The sequence below is a fragment of the Lissotriton vulgaris genome, chromosome 1_1, assembly GCF_964263255.1.
Source record: "Lissotriton vulgaris chromosome 1_1, aLisVul1.2, whole genome shotgun sequence".
NCBI classification, from domain to species: Eukaryota; Metazoa; Chordata; class Amphibia; order Caudata; family Salamandridae; genus Lissotriton; species Lissotriton vulgaris.
Genome location: NC_141685.1, coordinates 755,685,838 through 755,703,348, shown reverse-complemented (window position 1 = coordinate 755,703,348; position 17,511 = coordinate 755,685,838). Strand labels below are relative to the sequence as shown.

Here is a 17,511-nt window from a genome sequence, read left to right as displayed (position 1 = left end):
GGCCCTGCTTCTCATGGGAACTACCCAGCACGAACTGCCAGGCCAGGTCCTCCCTGACCCAGAACACAAGCAAACCAGGACCAGTTTCACTCTTATTATGGGCTCTTCAGCAGGTCACGGTCAACACTGATTTGCATATACCTGAATCCAAACTGAGGTGGCATGCTGTGCAAAATAACAATGGATTGGGATACAGCCTATGGGATTACCAGTGGCTGAGATTCATTCAAGCATTCCATCCATCACTGATCTGTTTATTTAAGTTATCGGAAGCCTATGGCTTAGTGAGTATTTCCTTCTTCTACCAAAATAATGCCTACCTATTACTAAAAACAACAGCATTGATATTGTCCAATTTATGAGAACTGTAAACTCTCATATGTCTTTTACAACAAACATGAAATGCCCCAGAGATACAACATAACCAAGAATAATAGCAAAGACGTAAGACGTGATAAACAAACGTTGAAGAATAAGCGAAAATGTAATTTCAATCAGTTGAAATTTAGTGAATACATACACTTTTAGGGTCATTTCAAATTGCTTTCACTATTTCAGGTCTATTTCGAAAATATTTGTATTTTTGCATAGTTGTGGTTTTTCCAAAGGGATGATGAAGTGCACACATAAGATTGGTTATGGGTGTCCAGTTAATCGCATTTAAGATGGAAAAAGCAGTTACTTCCAACTCAGGATTATGAGATTCTTGGTATCCTGTAGATAAGCAGTATTACACCCAGTGACTTCAGATGCTGAGATAAGCCAAGTTTTTCAGCAGAAATACGAAGCATAACCATGCAGGAATCTGCACAGAAACACGAAATCCAGTATGTGTGTGCCCAACATCCAATAATCTGAAGTATTCTGCTTACCCTGGGACAACTATTGTCTGAAGTGTAATAGACTTCAAAAACGTCTTTAAAAGCCGCTGATGCCCTTGAAAATGAAGGCACAAAAATTTGTTGGTTCAGAAATTACACAACTTTCCTCTACAACATGTACTACGTATAATAACTTTAAAAAAAAGACGTATGTGAGACTGAACATTCATCTCTCATATAATTTGATAGGAATTAAGGCATCAGGATTAGCAAACCTTTTAATAATTATTATTTATTCTAAAAAAAAACATTTGGATGGGTTTTTGGAATAGTGCCCGATCTAAGTAGGCAAATCCTTCCATATTCCTTTCCAACGACATGTCAGAAATCAAGCACACCTACGTAACCAAAACACAGATTTGCAGGCAGCACGAACCATACAGCCTGAAACTCAAGAAAATAACCCTGTTGTAGTAGTTATCTGATTCTATACTACTCTATATGTTGCTCCTGGATAAAAGCAATTCATACATACCTTCATCTTGATCACTTGCTGATTGACTACCTAGTCATTGCTGAGCAGGTTTGGGTGCACCCACCTCCCATCACAGACCAAATTAAATAGAGAACTCAGGGAAGCCTCAGGGGCTCCGTGTCCTCAAAGGAGCTTCACAATAAGTGACATTTTCTTGGAATGGCTCAGGTAGGTGGAATTTTAAGAAATGTTTTGAAATGTAAGCTGGGAGCACACCTTAAATTGTTATTTCTCAATTCTCAAAATGTCTAAGCAGGGCATACTTTGAATTGAACTTAAACAATAGATTGCATGGTATCTGTCCTGGAGTGCCTTCTGAAGATCACTAGGTACTGCTTGTAAGATATTGGGTTATTAAACGAGAGGCGTGGAAGCCCCAGTCAAATATTAAGCACAATCCTTGTCCGTTTGAACCAAAAGAAGTCACTAAATTAACCTATGGTTAACTCTGGTAACTTGGCACAAAAGCCGTCAGGATTAATTTAGAGGCAATGCGTAAAGTATCTATGATGGACTCAAACAGTAATAGAAAGAAAACGCAACATAAGAAAAATGGCAAACCAATTTAGAAAAACAGAGTAACGTTTAATAAATTAAAATGGCACCAAAACAGCCTAAATCCTTTCTGTAGACCCGGAGTTATGAATTTTGTAAACTTTAAGAGAAAAATAGCACCAAAGGGAATAAAGCGGCAACTCCGGGTATCTGATTGCCTGAGACCAGAACAAATTCACAAGATAAGACCGACCTCGATGGAGGGCGCGTTAGTTACAGGCACCAGGTTTGTCTTCATCTTACACTTACAGTGGAACTTAAAAAAAACATCTTTCTTTGTCGAGGTGTCCAATTGAAAAGGATTTGCTGCTGTTGAGAGCAAGGCAGGTGCTAAGTAAATTCAGGCTGATTGGCTATCCACCTTGGGTGGATCAAATAGAAGGTATTTCCCAGTCTTCCGTTGGTTCTCCAGGCATATTTCATGGACAAAGTCTCCCTGTCCCAGGTTTGAGTTTTTAGGTCGCAGGAGTACCACCAAGACTACTTCCCTGGGTCCAGGACCTGAGGGGCACCACTTGAGAGGTTAAGAGTGCAGTCCAGCAGCAGAGTTCAAGGCCTTTAGAAGCTTTTTGTGTTCTTGTAGCTCACACAGGAAGCTAGCCAGTTAGCCCTTGGAATCACTCTGGTGGTCCTGGGTTCAAGGGAACAGGCCCAATCTCCATTCCTCAGGCAACAGGGAACTTTTTCTGGCTGCAGGGCAGCAAGGCAGTCCTTCTTATGAGTCTTCCACATCCAGAAGAGATCCGATGGGGGTCTGAGAGTGAGAGGCATGATATCAGGTTCCTTTGTGTGTGCAGGATGCAAAGCCCTTTGAAGTCAAAGTGGGGTTGTGCACAGCTATGCCCCCAGTCACCCTGGCAGGATATCCCATCTTGTCCACACCTAGTAGCACCCTTTGTCTCACCTTCTGGCAGATGTATACAACCCACAACAGCAGAGTAATGTGACCCGGGCTACTGACAGAAAGGCACAGTAGCTTTGGGACCAAAAATGCGAACTTTCTAAAAGTAGCATTTTTACAATTTTAACATAAAATCCAATTTTACAAATTAAAGAGGATTTTACATTATAATTCAAAAGAGGCCAAGAAATATGTTCCTACTATCTCCCAATTTAAAGCTAGCATTTGTTAAATGTAATAAGGCAACCTAATGTAAGTCTATGGGAAAGGTAGTACTTTCAGTAGTGAAAACCAAAGTTAGGAATTTTTCACTACTAAGACATATAAAAATTAAATCCACATGTCCAACTTTTTGAAAACCATCACCCTGCCCCAAGCTCATTTAGGGCATACCTTAAATATTACAAAGGAATGTTTAGGCCTGATAAAAGGTTTACTTTCCCAAGTTGAAAAGGGCAATTTAAAACTGAACTACAGGACACAGCGGCAAGCCTGTGAATGTTTGAAAGGGCTACTTTAATGGGTGGCATAATGAATGCTGCAGTCCCACTAGTTGCAAAAACCACAGTTGATGGACAGAATGCAGAACAATGTCTTACATTCACCCCAGTACAAAGATCTGGGCCTAAATCCATCGTTTTTTTGCACTCCACACCACCCTAGGTCAGACAATGGCTATATGCAAATCAGCCTTGACCCTGTGCCTCATGGGAAGACCAGCCCGAACTACCAAGCCATGCCTTTCCTAGACCGGAATCAAGCATCCAAGGACCGGTTTCTGGCTATCAGCCTTCTTCAGCCTGGATAGCTTGACTCCAGTGATGTGGAGAGCCTGGGACTCACGTCTGAGCACACATTGGGGAACTAGGACCAGAGAAGCGTGCAGCCACCAGCAGACGTAGAGGGAACAAAGACTCACGCTACTGGGGCAAGACTTATGCGCCTCTGGTTTAACGCAGCGCATTTGAAAATTAAAACGCTGTGCAACAAAATTAATTTGACTCTACACTGCCATCCAACCTAACAGATCGCAGGTACTCTGAACCACAAGGCCAGAATAAAAGCTATTATACAAGGAATCATTTTTGTGTCCAGACCTGAATCACCTTACCATAAACTTTCAACACGTTACGGATAAGGGACAATTACAAAGACAAAGCCCGAACGTTGCTCTAAGACACTCTCGGCCCAATCAACCACGCCACCACAGAGGAAGATCATTCTAACCATACAGGTTGGTCTCTCATACCAAAGAGGACCATATGTACACCACGACAGAAATTGATTTTTTGTCTTGATAAAGGTGGATAGAATTCCAAAAGACCACCGAAACGCGTCAACGCCTTAATACAGTGTGATTCGTGGCTCAAACATCGATGTTGATACAGTATTACCACATATGTACATTACGTTGTCCCAAAAGAGCATCAGAACACACGCCTTGTATTGTACAAATCATATGTCTTACTGTTTTTCTGTCTGTTCCTAGCAATATTGCGGGTCAATATTGTTTATGTACTGTTATTTTATAATTCCTATTTTAACCTGTGTTAAGCAGTTTATTATATTTTCTGCTTTTTTAACTTTACTGTATACAATAAATTTTGCTAATTTTTTACTCCAGATCTAATTGTCATAGTTCCTTAAATTTTTTTTTCTAATTTATAGTGTTTATGTATATGACTTTGTTCAAGGGAATTGCTTTTTTATACTGGTTGGTGAACCCTATTTCCCTTGACTCTCGTTAAGGGGTACCTCTCCTATTTTAACCTTTCCTAGACCGGAATCAAGCATCCAAGGACCGGTTTCTGGCTATCAGCCTTCTTCAGCCTGGATAGCTTGACTCCAGTGATGTGGAGAGCCTGGGACTCACGTCTGAGCATACCCAGCCCACTCGGGGTGAAAATTTCAAAAACCACAGTTGATGAACAGAATGCAGAACAATGTCTTACATTCACCCCAGTACAAAGATCTGGGCCTAAATCCATCATTTTTTTGCACTCCACACCACCCTAGATCAGACAATAGCTATATGCAAATCAGCCTTGACCCTGTGCCTCATGGGAACAGTCCAGCCCGAACTACCAAGCCATGTCTTTCCTAGACCCGAATCAAGCATCCAAGGACCGGTTTCTGGCTATCAGCCGTCTTCAGCCTGGATAGCTTGACTCCAGTGATGTGGAGAGCCTGGGACTCACGTCTGAGTATACCCAGCCCACTCGGGGTGAAAATTGCAAAAACCACAGTTGATGGACAGAATGCAGAACAATGTCTTACATTCACCCCAGTACAAAGATCTGGGCCTAAATCCATCGTTTTTCTGCACTCCACACTAGTAGCATTTCATTTACAGGCCCTGGGTACAGGTAGGGCCATTTACTAGGGTCTTACAAGTAAATTAAATGTGTCAATTAGAATTTTGTCATGTTTTACAAAAAGATTGCAAGCACCTTAGCACTGATTAGCAGTGCACCTAGTCCTAAAGCCAACAAAAAGGAATTCGGCAAAGCAGGAGGAGTAGATGCAAAAAGTATGGGGGTGAACCCTGCTGGGAGAGCCAGGTCCAACACAGCTGTAATGCTGGAGTTTGGAATATAAATGTACATCGCTCATAGGCGAATACCAAAGAAAACTCCCAACTAAGCCACAAGTAGAGTTCCCATTTGTAATCTAATCCAGCCACAGAAATAGAAACGAGTTTCTCTTTATTATGTTTTCTTTTATGCACATTGTACTACTGGAGGATCAGTTTTTAATTGGAATCTTTTAATGTCCCCCCTGTTGTTGGTTAATTTTTATTGTATATGTTGTTGCCTGTCTGTACTGTTATGGAGATATATCTGAATCCGAATAAAGATATCGAAATTAAATTAGAAACAACTTCTTTCCCTGGATTGTCACCCCTTCAAACATACTATCTGACTGCTGAATGGGCTGCTCTATCATATTGACAGATATTTAGAGCTGGTGTCCAAAAACTGGATCAGCTGTAGAAACCGCAAATTACATTTTGTTTTCCATCATGTAATGGTGCACAAACAAACTTATAAACATATTTATGAGTCTGGAAGCATTCAGGACACAAATTATGTTTCTCATTAGATATTCCAAAGTGGCCTTCAGAGAATTTTCTTCTGTTTTACTGTGTGACCACTGCTGGCCCTCCAACCCAATCCTCCCCATCCCAGAACACATGGGCGTTATCTTTAAAAAACAAGCACTTGTGAGCCTCGCACAGCTGGCGTCAAGGCACCTAGGAGAAAGTATTGTTTTGGTGAAGTTATTAATTAGCCGGTTTGCTATGGAGGGTATAGAGCTGTCTCGTCTAATCAGTGAATGTTAACAAATCTGAATTTAGGTTAAGTGAGTTTGGTAGACTCTGTAAGGGAAATTAATTCAAATATGCAATGTGCTCCTGTATAAAGAAAGACAATTGTACTCACTCTGCTGTACTTTGAGTTAGCTGTCTTGCTGCGGTGCTGCACTGAACAGAAACTGAAGAAAAGATAACAAAAATTACCATACTTGGAGATCGCCTTAAAAGATGACCTTTTTTAACGGTTTCAAGACTGAAATCCACAAGTTTCGCTGATGTTTCAGTATTCATTTGTCAGAAGCACTTCTAAGAGAACCAGGGAACAGCAAACACTTTACCATTGAAAGGCAAGAAGATATTTCCCAACCATCATTCCCCTCTACCTATTATTTTCTGCTCACATTTGCTGACCATTAATCGTGTCCAACCCTTCAAGAACAGGTTGTTTGGATACAAATGTTCTATTCCCTCAAGTCTCAAACTGCCCTGAATGTGCTGATGCTTCAATGATGCTAGATACCTGCCCAAAGAATGGAAGTAGCTGTCATAGAAATGTTACCAAGGTCATTTAATGTATCCCATTCTCAAAACAAAAACTGTTTCACAGATTTATCAAAGTGTTACCTCCAAAACATAAAATGTAATCTATAAACTATACAATTGCTTTTCACGACTTCATCATTTAACACCTCACTAGGCCCACACACCCTATCAGACAGAACTGAATTATAAATATTATTAAATAAAAGGCAGCTTTGAAGATATCAACAGTTGCACACTTGATGGATGACTCAGTTTTACCTTCGGGAGGCTGAGGAGGGCTTGTGGTTGGGAAGACGATGTTTGTGGAGGTAAAAATGAAAGATCCTGTCCAGGCACCATAACTCCGGGTTGTTACTTCATTCCTGGTGGATTCCTGGTAGCTGCCTTGACCCGGCCTCTTCTCCATCCTCACTCTGCCTCCAGCATTGCTGACTTTCCCCGCGTTGATTGCGGCTCGGCAGATGGAAGAGTCCTAAAAGAGAAGCAGCAAAGGGTATGAAATACAACATTTCAAATTCACCTATTCCCTCACATGGCCAAAGTTTGCATAATTTTCCATATTTCCTGTGGTTACAAAAACGTATTCGGAGGTATTCAACACATAAACTTGCGTCTATGTAGATATCAGTCCCCCAAAAACTTACGTCTGTGTAGATATCAGTCCCCCACACTACGGCTTCCTGTTTTAGGCATCCTTCTGGACAAATAACTCTAGAAGGGAAATGAAAATACCATTAAGCTCCATAGCTGTGCATTTCACCATGTGTTAACCCCTTCGATGCTCATGACGAAATGGTTCAGTCATGAGCATCAGTGCTCCTGTGCTCATGATGGAACTATTACGTCATGAACACAGGGGCACGAAATCCCTCTGTTACAGACAGCAGCAGGATTTCTTTCTCTCCCCCAAAGCCACGGGAGCTGGAGAAGAGCTTCCCCAGCTCCTGAGGCCCCCCCTCACCCTAGGTTTGTGAGCAATGACGATCAGCGCGCACATCGGGCTGTCATTATTGAACAGAAACCGAAACTGAAATGAACCTTTAGACTCATTTCAGTTATTTTTCTATGTGCTAAGGGGGTTTCACAGCCCCCCGGGCATGTAGAAACATGGGAGTGGTACCACAGGAAAGGGGAGAATATCCCGAGGGATCCACCCACTAGACACCAGGGAGGGGGGAGCGGCCCCTCGGGCCAGGGCCTTTGCTCCCCCCAAATAAATTTGGCATAATTTAGTCTTATTGCCCCCCATGGGAGGCAGATGGGGCCAGTAGCCACCAAACGGCCCTTGGGGTGGGGGGGTAGGGGCAAAAAAGCACTCTAGACGCCAGGGATTTTTTTTTGTGCATATCATATTAGGGTGAGGGAAGCCCATAAAGGCAATGTCCATGCCCCACCCCCACAAAATTTACAGCCTTTCTGCCCCTCTGGGGGGCAGTAGCCGTCAATCTGCCCCCGAGGGGCATAAAGCACACTATACGACAGGGAATACTGGGTAGAAGGAAATTTGTGGATCTACGTAGATTCCAAAACTTTCCCTCACAGAAATTTGAGAAAAAAATTAGGGGACCCACGCAAGTCATACCTCGCTGAACGCCCCCGTGTGTCTAGTTTTCAGTAATGTGAGGGTTTGGTAGGTTTGCCTAGATGGCCGCCGAGCCCGGGCCAAAAAATCATGGGAAACCCCTTGCAAATCCAGGTTGTTTTGGGACACGTAATTTTGATCTCTCCTCAACACATTTTGGACCCTTGCCTGTCGCGGGTACTTGACCTACCCACATGAGTGAGGTTCCAATTGTATTGGGAGACCTAGGAAAATGCTGGGTGGGATGACATGTGTGGATCCACATAGATTCCATAACTTTCCCACCCTGAAATTTGAGAAAAAAGTGATTTTTTTTCGGCTAAATGTGAGGTTTGCAGGGGACTGTGGGTAGAAAAACTTTGGGAATCCCATGCAAGCCATACCTCGCTAGACTCCCCCAGGTGTCTAGGTTTCAGAAATGTGTGGGTTTGGTAGGTTTCTTTAGATGGCCGCCCAACCCGGGGCCAAAAATTCATAGGATCCCTCTGCAAAACAAGGTTGTTTTGTGATAGGTAATTTTGATGTCCCCTCAATAGCTTTTGGGCCCTTGCCTGTCGTGGGTACTTGACCCACCCATGCGAGTGAGGTATCATTTTTATTGGGAGACCTTGGGGAACGCTGGGTGGGAGGAAATTTGTGGATCCATGTAGATTCCAAAACTTTCTCACACAGAAATTTGAGAAAAAAGTGATTTTTTCAGCTAAATGTTAGAGTTGCAGGGGATTGTAGGTGGCAAAATGTTAGCGAACCCATGCAAGCCATACCTCACTGGACTACCCTGGGTGTCTAGTTTCTAGAAATGTGTGGGTTTGGTAGGTTTCCCTAGATGGTAGCCAAGCCCAGAGCCAAAAACTCATGGAACCCCCTTGCAAAACCAGGTTAGTTTGTGATAGGTAATTTTGATGTCGCCTCAATAGGTTTTGGGCCCTTGCCTGTCACGGGTCCTTGACCCACCCACGCAATTGAGCTACCATTTTTCATGGAAGACATTGGGGAATGCGGGGTGAGTGGAAATTTGTGGATCCATGCAGATTCTAGAACTTTTTATCACAGAAATGTGGGAAAAATGTGTTTCTTTGACAATTGTTTAGGTTTGCAAGGGATTCTGGGTAATAGAACCTAGTGAGAGGCAGTCACCACATCCTGGATTTCCCTTGGTGTATAGGTTTCGAAAATATATAGGTTTGCTAGGTTTCCCTAGGTTCCAGGAGAGCTAGGGTTCAAAAACTACAGCTAGGCACTTTGTTAAAACAGGGTCATTTTTCACTGGGAAATTGTGGTGTGTCCATGTTGCGTTTTGCGCCGTTTTCTGACGCGGGCACCAGGCCTACCCACACAAGTGAGGTACCTTTTTCTCTGAAGAGTTTGAGGAACATTGGGTGGGTGGAAACTTGTGGATCCACCCAGATGCCAGAACTTTCCATCACAGAAATGTGATGTATATTTTTTTTTTTTTTACAATTGTTTAAGTCTGCAAGGGATTTTAGGTAACAGAACCTGGTGAGTGGCAGTCAAGTCATCCTATCCTGAATTCTCCTGGCTGTCTAGTTTTAAAAAATGTATAGGGTTGTTAGATTTCCCTAAGTGCCGGCTGAGCTAGGGTTAAAAAACTACAACAAGGCACTTTGCCAAAAAAGGACATTTTTTTACTGTGAAATTGTGGTGTGTCCATGTTGTGTTTTAAGCCGTTTCCTGTCGCGAGCACTAGGCCTACCCACACAAGTGAGGTACTGTTTTTCTTGGAAGACTTTGGGAGCATGGTTTGGGTAGAAATTTGTGGATCCACGCAGATTCCTGAACTTTCCGCCACAGAAATATGAGGAAAATGTGTTTTTTTTTTACAATTTTTTAAGTCTGCAGGGATTCTGGGTAAATACCCTAGTGAAAGGCAGTCAAGTCACCCCATCCTAGTTTTTCCTGGCTGTCTAGTTTTCAAAAATGTATAGGTTTGCTAGGTTTCCCTAAGTGCCGGCAGAGCTAGCGTTCAAAAACTACAGCTAGGCACTTTGCCAAAAAAGGGTCCTTTTTCACTGTGAAATTGCGGTGTGTCCACGTTGCGCTTTGCGCTGTTTCCTGACGTGGGCACTAGGCCTACCCACACAAGTGAGGTATCGTTTTTCTCAGAAGACTTTGGAGAACGTGGGGTGGGGAAAATCTGTTTTTTTGGACAATTTTTTAGGTTTGCAAGGAATTCAGGATAACACAACCTGGTGAGAGGCAGTCAAGTCACCCCATCCTGAATTTCCCTGGGTGTCTAGTTTTAAAAAATGTATAGGTTTCCTAGGTTTCCCTAGGTGCCGGCAGAGCTTGGGTTAAAAAACTACAGCTAGGTACTTTGCCAAAAAAGGGTTATTTTTCACTGTGAATCTGTGGTGTGTCAACGTTGTGTTTTGCGCTATTTCCTGTCGCGGCCACTAAGCCTACCCACACAAGTGAGGTACCATTTTTCTCAGAAGGCTTTGGGGAACGGAGGGAACGGAGGGTGGGTGGAAATTCATGGATCCACCCAGATTCCAGAACTATCCACCGCAGAAATGTGAGGAAAATTTGTTTTTTTTGACAATTATTTTGGTTTGCAAGGGATTCTGGGTAACAGAATCTTGTGTGAGTCAGTCAAGTCACCCCATGCTGGATTTTCCTAGTTATCTAGTTTTCAAAAATGTATAGGTTTTCTAGGTTTCCCTAGGTGCCGGCTGAGCTAGGGTTTAAAAACTACAGCTAGGTACTTTGCCAAAAAATGGGACATTTTTCACTGTGAAATTGTGGTGTGTCCACGTTGGTTTTTATGCCGTTTCTTGTCTCAGGCACTAGGCCTACCCACACAAGTGAGGTACCATTTTTCTCGAAAGACATTGGGGAACGCGGTTGGGTGGAAATTTTTTGATCCATGCAGATTCCAGAACTTTCCACCACAAAAATGTGTGTTTTTGACAATGTTTTAGGTTTGCAAGGGGTTCAGGGTAACAGAACCTGGTGAGAGGCAGTCAAGTCACCCCATAGTGGATTCTCCTGTGTGTCTTGTTTTAAAAAATGTATAGGTTTGCTAGGTTTGCTAGGTTTCTCTAGGTGCCGACAGAGCTAGGGTTAAAAAACTACAGCTAGGCACTTTGCAAAAAAAGGGTAATTTTTCATTGTGAAAATGCTGTATGTTCATGTCTCGTTGTGATCCGTTTCCTGTCGTGGGCACTATGCCTACCCCACAAGTGAGGTACCATTTTCATCGGGAGACTTAGGATAATTTAGATTTGTAAAGCAACTGTTATTACCTATTGACTTTTGATGCATTTCTGCCTTTCAAATGAAAGACAATGTGGAAAATATAAGTAATTTTAAAAAATGATTGATAATTCTCACGCTAGTATGGGTACTCCCAATTTTGGAAATTTGCAAATATCTACTGTTTCTAAACTCTATATTTTGTTCCCATTTCAGAAATACATAGGTGTCTTTCATACCGATTTTTTCATGTATACATTTCCGCAGAATAATTGTTATATACCGGGTACATAATAAAAAACCATTGCAAGTCGCTGCTCAATTTTTGGCTCTGGGTTCGTCGGGTTCTTGGTGAACATACAAGTCCTACATATCCCTACAACCAGTAGGGTCCAGCAGATGTAATGGTATATTGCTTTCAAAGAGCTGTCATAATTAGAAGACGTTACAGGTGAAAACGTTGACACAAAAGGCTGTTTCTTTCAACTAATTTTAAATTTTCCCTATATTTAACTTTTAGTTACTGTAAAGAAACCTTGAAAGATCTACACAAATGACCCCTTGCTGAATTCAGAATTGTGTCTACTTTTCCAAAATGTATAGCTTTCTAGAATCCATTATTGCTTTCATACCCATTTCTACCATTAACTTGAAGAAGGTTGAAAGCACAAAAAATAGCAAAGATAGGCAATGTCCCAAATAAAATGCCAAAACTGTGTAAAAAATGTTGGTTTTCTGAGAAAAGTATGCTTGTCCCTGAATTCTGGGAAGATGGCGATTTCAGCACCACAACCCCTTTTTTGGTACCATTTGCAGGGAAAAAAACAGACGCTTTCATCTGTAGCCCTTTTATCACATTTCCCCCCCCCCAAAAAAAAAGTAGCTATATTTTGGTTAATTTCTGGGTCCCCTCCAGGGGAATCCACAAACCCTGAGTACCTTTAAAATCCCCAAGATGTTGGAAAAAAAGGACGCAAATTTGGTGTGGATACCTTATGTGGTCAGAAAGTTACAGGGGCCTAAGCGCAAAGTACCCCAAATAGCAAAAAAAAGGCTTGGGACAGAGGGGAAAAGGTCTATCAGCGAAGGGGTTAATTGGCATAATTTTTGACTTTTGATGTAACAGCTAATAAGCTCTCGTTTTAATAATCTGCTTGTGCCTTGAATTCAACTTTTGAGCAAACTACTACTACTGCTGTTTTTTTATTTCAATATTTTTATTGGTTGTTTTTAGACAGATCAGAGCACACAATAAGTACATATGCAGGGACAAAAGAATATAACAAAGATGAGGAAAACAATAAATACATAGTACAATGATGTCTAAACAGGGGTGACAATATAGCAATCTAGGAATTACGGTCTGGGTAATATGTCAGTCATAAGTTGAAATAGACGTATGGCTGCGTGAGTCACCTTATATAACCTCTGGCAAACGATAATGTACACAAACACATTCTGTAAAGATATAAATAAAAAGAATACAGTATAACAGAGTATATATCCAATGCTAGCTATCAAATGGTCTAAGGTATACATTGACAGTATTTATAGACCATTAGGGTACTGTGAGCTAGTATGAGGGCATCTAAGTTAAATGGTTAGTTGGATAGACCTCCGGAAAATGTGATTCATGGCGGTTTGTGAGATTTAAAGTATCGATCGAGGCTGTCCCACATGTGTCTGAGCGGGGTTTCCATGGTGAGTTCCGGAGAGCAATGTCGTCAGCACCCCGTAATTTGGAGACCCAGTTCAACCAGCATTTGTAAGATGCTTTTCGTGTGTCCTTCCAGTTATTTAGTATGATCTTTGTCGCTGCTGTCAGGAGTAGGTCTAAAAGCGACCTGTCTTTGTAATTCAGTGATTCTGCCCTGAGGAAGCCAAATGTCAGTGTGAATAGTTCCCTCTTGAGGGGGCATGAGAAAAGACTAGAGATGAAGCCAAAAACTCCATGCCAAAAGTGTTCCACACATTTGCAGAATAGTAATAGATGGGCTAGGTCTCCTATCTCTTCACTGCAGTTCCAGTAGGTAGGGTCTTCTCGAATTTTGTGTGAGTGTAAGCGGGCTGGTGTCCAGTAGGCCTTATGTAGAAGCCAAAACTTTGTCTGTGAAAGGGTTGGTGAGATTTTATTCCTCAAGACCGATGTCCCAGTTTTGGACCAGTCAGCCTCAGAGATCGGGGAAGAGGAGTGAGATTCCCAGAAGGACATAATCTTCTTATTGAGGGCAGTTTGCTGTGGGCGGATTTAATTTGTAGATCCAAGAAACCTGGTGTCCTAATCAATTTATCCTCGCCATGTATTGAGGCAGGGAGGGTGGTAAGGGCAAAAGTTTAACTTTCGTAAATCCTGCCTTTATTTTTAAGAAGTTATTGAACTCCAGGCGGTCCAAATTATATCTAGTTTGTATTTCTTTGAAGGTTAGAGGGTAAGCTGAATCGAACAGTTGGTATGGAAAAGATATACCTCTGTCAATCCAGGTTTCCTTGTGTAGTGTCTTCCCTTTGTATAAAATGTTCTGATTGTCCCAGAGGGACTCGAGATTAGATCTTCGAATGCTGGTGCCTAATAATGTATCCACTTTCAGTAGTGCAGACTTTGTGTTTTTGAATATGGACTTTGAGCAGGTTTTTAAGTAATGATTTTTAAATTTCTAGCCAGACTGGGGTATACTCCTCCTGCAGAATGAGCCAATACGATCCCTGTTTTGCTAAGTATGCTGTTTGGTAAGATATAAAGTCTGCTGGGTTGACCCCTCCCCATGGATTAGTCTAATCTGAGCTTCTTTAGACCTATTCTGTCCCTTTTCCCTTGCCATATACATTTTGAGATCAGGATATCCAGCTTGTGAAGGAAATCCTCCGACAGTATGAGGGTAAGCAAGGTTAATAAATAGTTCACTAGGGGCGTAATCATCAACTTGATGCTCTCAATCCTCCCCCACCATGTGATGAATCTTGGGGACCATGCCTCGAGGAGAGCTTTGATTTTTCCCAGGGTGTTAGCTTCATTTCTCTGGAGTGACTCTAAGATAGTGCTTCCGAATTCTATCCTCAAATATTTGATAAATCCCGGTTGCCATTTAAGGCCTGAATCTCCCAGTTTTTCCCTGGTGCAATGGATGTTCAGGGGTTTAACTTCGGATTTGTCTCAGTTTAACTTATACCCTGAGTGGGTTGAGTACATTTCTATGGTATGCATCAGGGCCTTAATAGACGAGCTTGGGTCCTCCGTGACTATAAGAATATCAACCGCATATGCTGCAAGTTTCACTTGAGCTTCCCCAAAGGTTACTACTTTTATTTTATTATTGGGCATTATGTCTTAGATTAGTGGTTCTAAGGCAAAGAGAAATAGGGAAGGGGAGAGAGGGCAACCATGCCTGGTTCCTTGTTCTAGTGTGAAGGCATCCGGGAGGGATCCATTGATTGATATGCGGGTGGAAGGATCTGAATACATAGCTATAACCATGTTGATATAAGGATCATCTAGATTAAAGGACAGCATACAGTGTCGCAAAAATGACCACAACACACTGTCAAACGCTTTTTCAGCCTCCATGGTGATGGCGAAAGAGGGGGTAGACATCTGACTTGCTTTCTCAAGTATGTGACACAAAAGCCTAGTGTTATCATTCGACATTCGGAATTTGAGGAAGCCGACCTGGAAATTACTGATTCATTTCGGGAGAACCTCATTCAGCCTCACTGCTAGGATTTTTGTGTATATTTTACAGTCCACATTAATCAGTAAAATTGGCCTATAGTTTTTGGGTAGAAGAGTGTCTTTCCCCTCTTTCGGATTGACAATAATATTGGCTTCTCTCATTGATGTTGATGTACGTCACTCTCGAGCAATGTTATTAAATACTTTTAATAAGGTTGGCTGAAGGGATCCACCGAAAGCCTTGTAGAAAGAGGCTGAGAAGCTTTCTAGGCCCGGGGCTTTATTGTTTTTGGGGATTTCATAGTTAGTTAATTCCTTTTCAGAGATGGGTTTCCCTAGTGCTGCATTCTCAGATTCTGCCAATCTCAGTAGGTTTAGGGAGTCTAAGTATCTGGTGCATTCTTCCGAATTTATTGTTTGTTTACCTTTATATAGGTCTTCATAGAAGGAATGGAAGGCGCGTAGGATCTCTTTCTGTTTTGTTTGGATACTATTATTGGAGTCTTTAATTGAGGAAATAGTGAATTGTCGCTGCTTGTGTTTGAGGTACAAGGCTAATAGTTTTCCCACTTGGTTCCCTTCGCAGAGTTTGAGTGACTTGATTTTGTTGATCCACACTCCCGCTCGTTTACTCACAATTTTGTTATATTCCTATCTTTTCTTAACTAGTTGATCTAGGGTGTCTAGGGTGTCTTTGTTGTCTAGCGCCCCGGCATGTGCTGCTTCTAGAAGTTTTATTGGTTTTTCCAGTGTATCTAAGACTAAATTTAGTTTTTTATTAATCCTTGCTTTAATTCCAATGATGTCCCCCCTGATGGTTGCCTTTAGTGCATCCCACAGTGTGAAAGTGTCTGTATCCGGGAGATCGTTATATTTAATGTAGTCCTGAATAGCAGATTCAATCTTTTCTTTGTCTACTGGGTCAGAGAGTACTTCATCGTTAAATCTCCACCTTTTAGGAGGAAGAATGGAGTGGGTACCCGCTAATTTGGTGTTAATGCAAGAGTGGTCTGATACTAGTTTAGGGGCTATATCCGTTTCGTCTATAAGGTGTGTATATGCGCCTAAGATTAAAATGTAGTCAATCCTAGTTTAGGGATTTTGCGGGGCTGAGTAAAAAGTATAATCCCTTGTGTCCGGGTGTTGGTCGTGCCATTAGTCTTTAAGATTGAATTTGGAGTAAATATTATTTAGAACCTCGTGTGAACATGGGGGATGGTATCTACATCTGGATTGACGATCAATAAGTGGGTCTAACTGTAAATTGAAATCCCCGCCTACTTTGATGAGATCTTCTTGAGGTAAGCTCTTGATTGTATCTGAAATCTTCTCCCACAAGTTGGGCTCTTCGTAGTTACGGCCATATATGTTAAGAACATGAATGGAATCATCCCCTCTTTTCATGTGTGTGACTAGCAACCTCCCCTCATCATCATTTGTGTGTGATTCCTTCATGGAATCAATCTTGAGAGAAGTGATTTTCAGGTCGCAGCTTCATTAGATGTGTTGGTCCAAGAATTGTCACAAGAATGCCTGCCAATACATTATAATTAAAGAATATTGTGTGCTAGTTTCATAGTATCATCTAACATTGAAAAGGGCTCATCTAGTGATCTTACAGGGGCGGCTCCTCCACTAGGGCGGAGGAGAGTCTCCCCACTGCTTTCGCGCAGTGCAAGAAAGACAAAACATGAAATGCTGTTAACTTTTAGTTATTACCATTTTATGTTTCCTTTGAGCATTGCAGGTGGGTGGGACTGCTCTGCTATTTGAGCAGAGCTGGGAATTAGTGGTTTGCCCACTCCTGAGTGCACAAAGACTGTTTACTCAGCCCTCTCGGGCCACCCAAATTAGTCATGTGCACACTTCCATTCTCCATGCAGGCAGCATTGCAGCTTGCATGGAGAACATGCCCACCTCACTAGCCCCTGGCTGGGTGCCATCCCTACCAATGTTGTGAGTGGCTTAGTGGAGGGAGTCTGTCTGCCCCTCCCCCGCGACACCTTACACCTGCCCCCCCCACACCTGCGAGCAATGCTGGCTGTTACTGTTACTTATGAGGAAGCTGCTACATAATTTCCTTCAAACTGTCCTCATCATTAAAACAAAACAATAAAGCATATACCTAAAGCTAGGAAATGTTATAGCTTGTCTTACAATGCCAGTCTTCGATGTCTCTTAACCTTTGAGGATGGACAGTGGACATTAGTTGTAAGTGGCAGAATCCTCAAAGACCATCCGATAACCAATGTTTGTACACATGACTTGGAAACACACTGTGCTACCTCCAACCTTGTGTAAGGTTACATTTATTCTGTCTCATAGTACATCAAGTGTGGTTCAAAGTTCTTATTACATTCCTTCAGGCTCTATCT

General features: G+C 42.1%; 1 protein-coding gene across 1 annotated transcript in view; it reads right to left on the bottom strand.

Moving 5' to 3' along the window:
* LOC147747769 (uncharacterized) overlaps positions 1-17,511 on the bottom strand; it is an 802,967-nt gene that overhangs the window by 102,329 nt on the left and 683,127 nt on the right. Inside the window, exons 61-63 of the mRNA XM_086926120.1 lie at positions 7,316-7,382; positions 6,930-7,143; positions 6,256-6,307 (exon numbers count right to left, since the gene is read on the bottom strand). Of these exons, the coding sequence (XP_086782246.1) occupies positions 6,256-6,307; positions 6,930-7,143; positions 7,316-7,382 (333 nt within the window). The remainder of the gene's footprint in view (positions 1-6,255; positions 6,308-6,929; positions 7,144-7,315; positions 7,383-17,511) is intronic.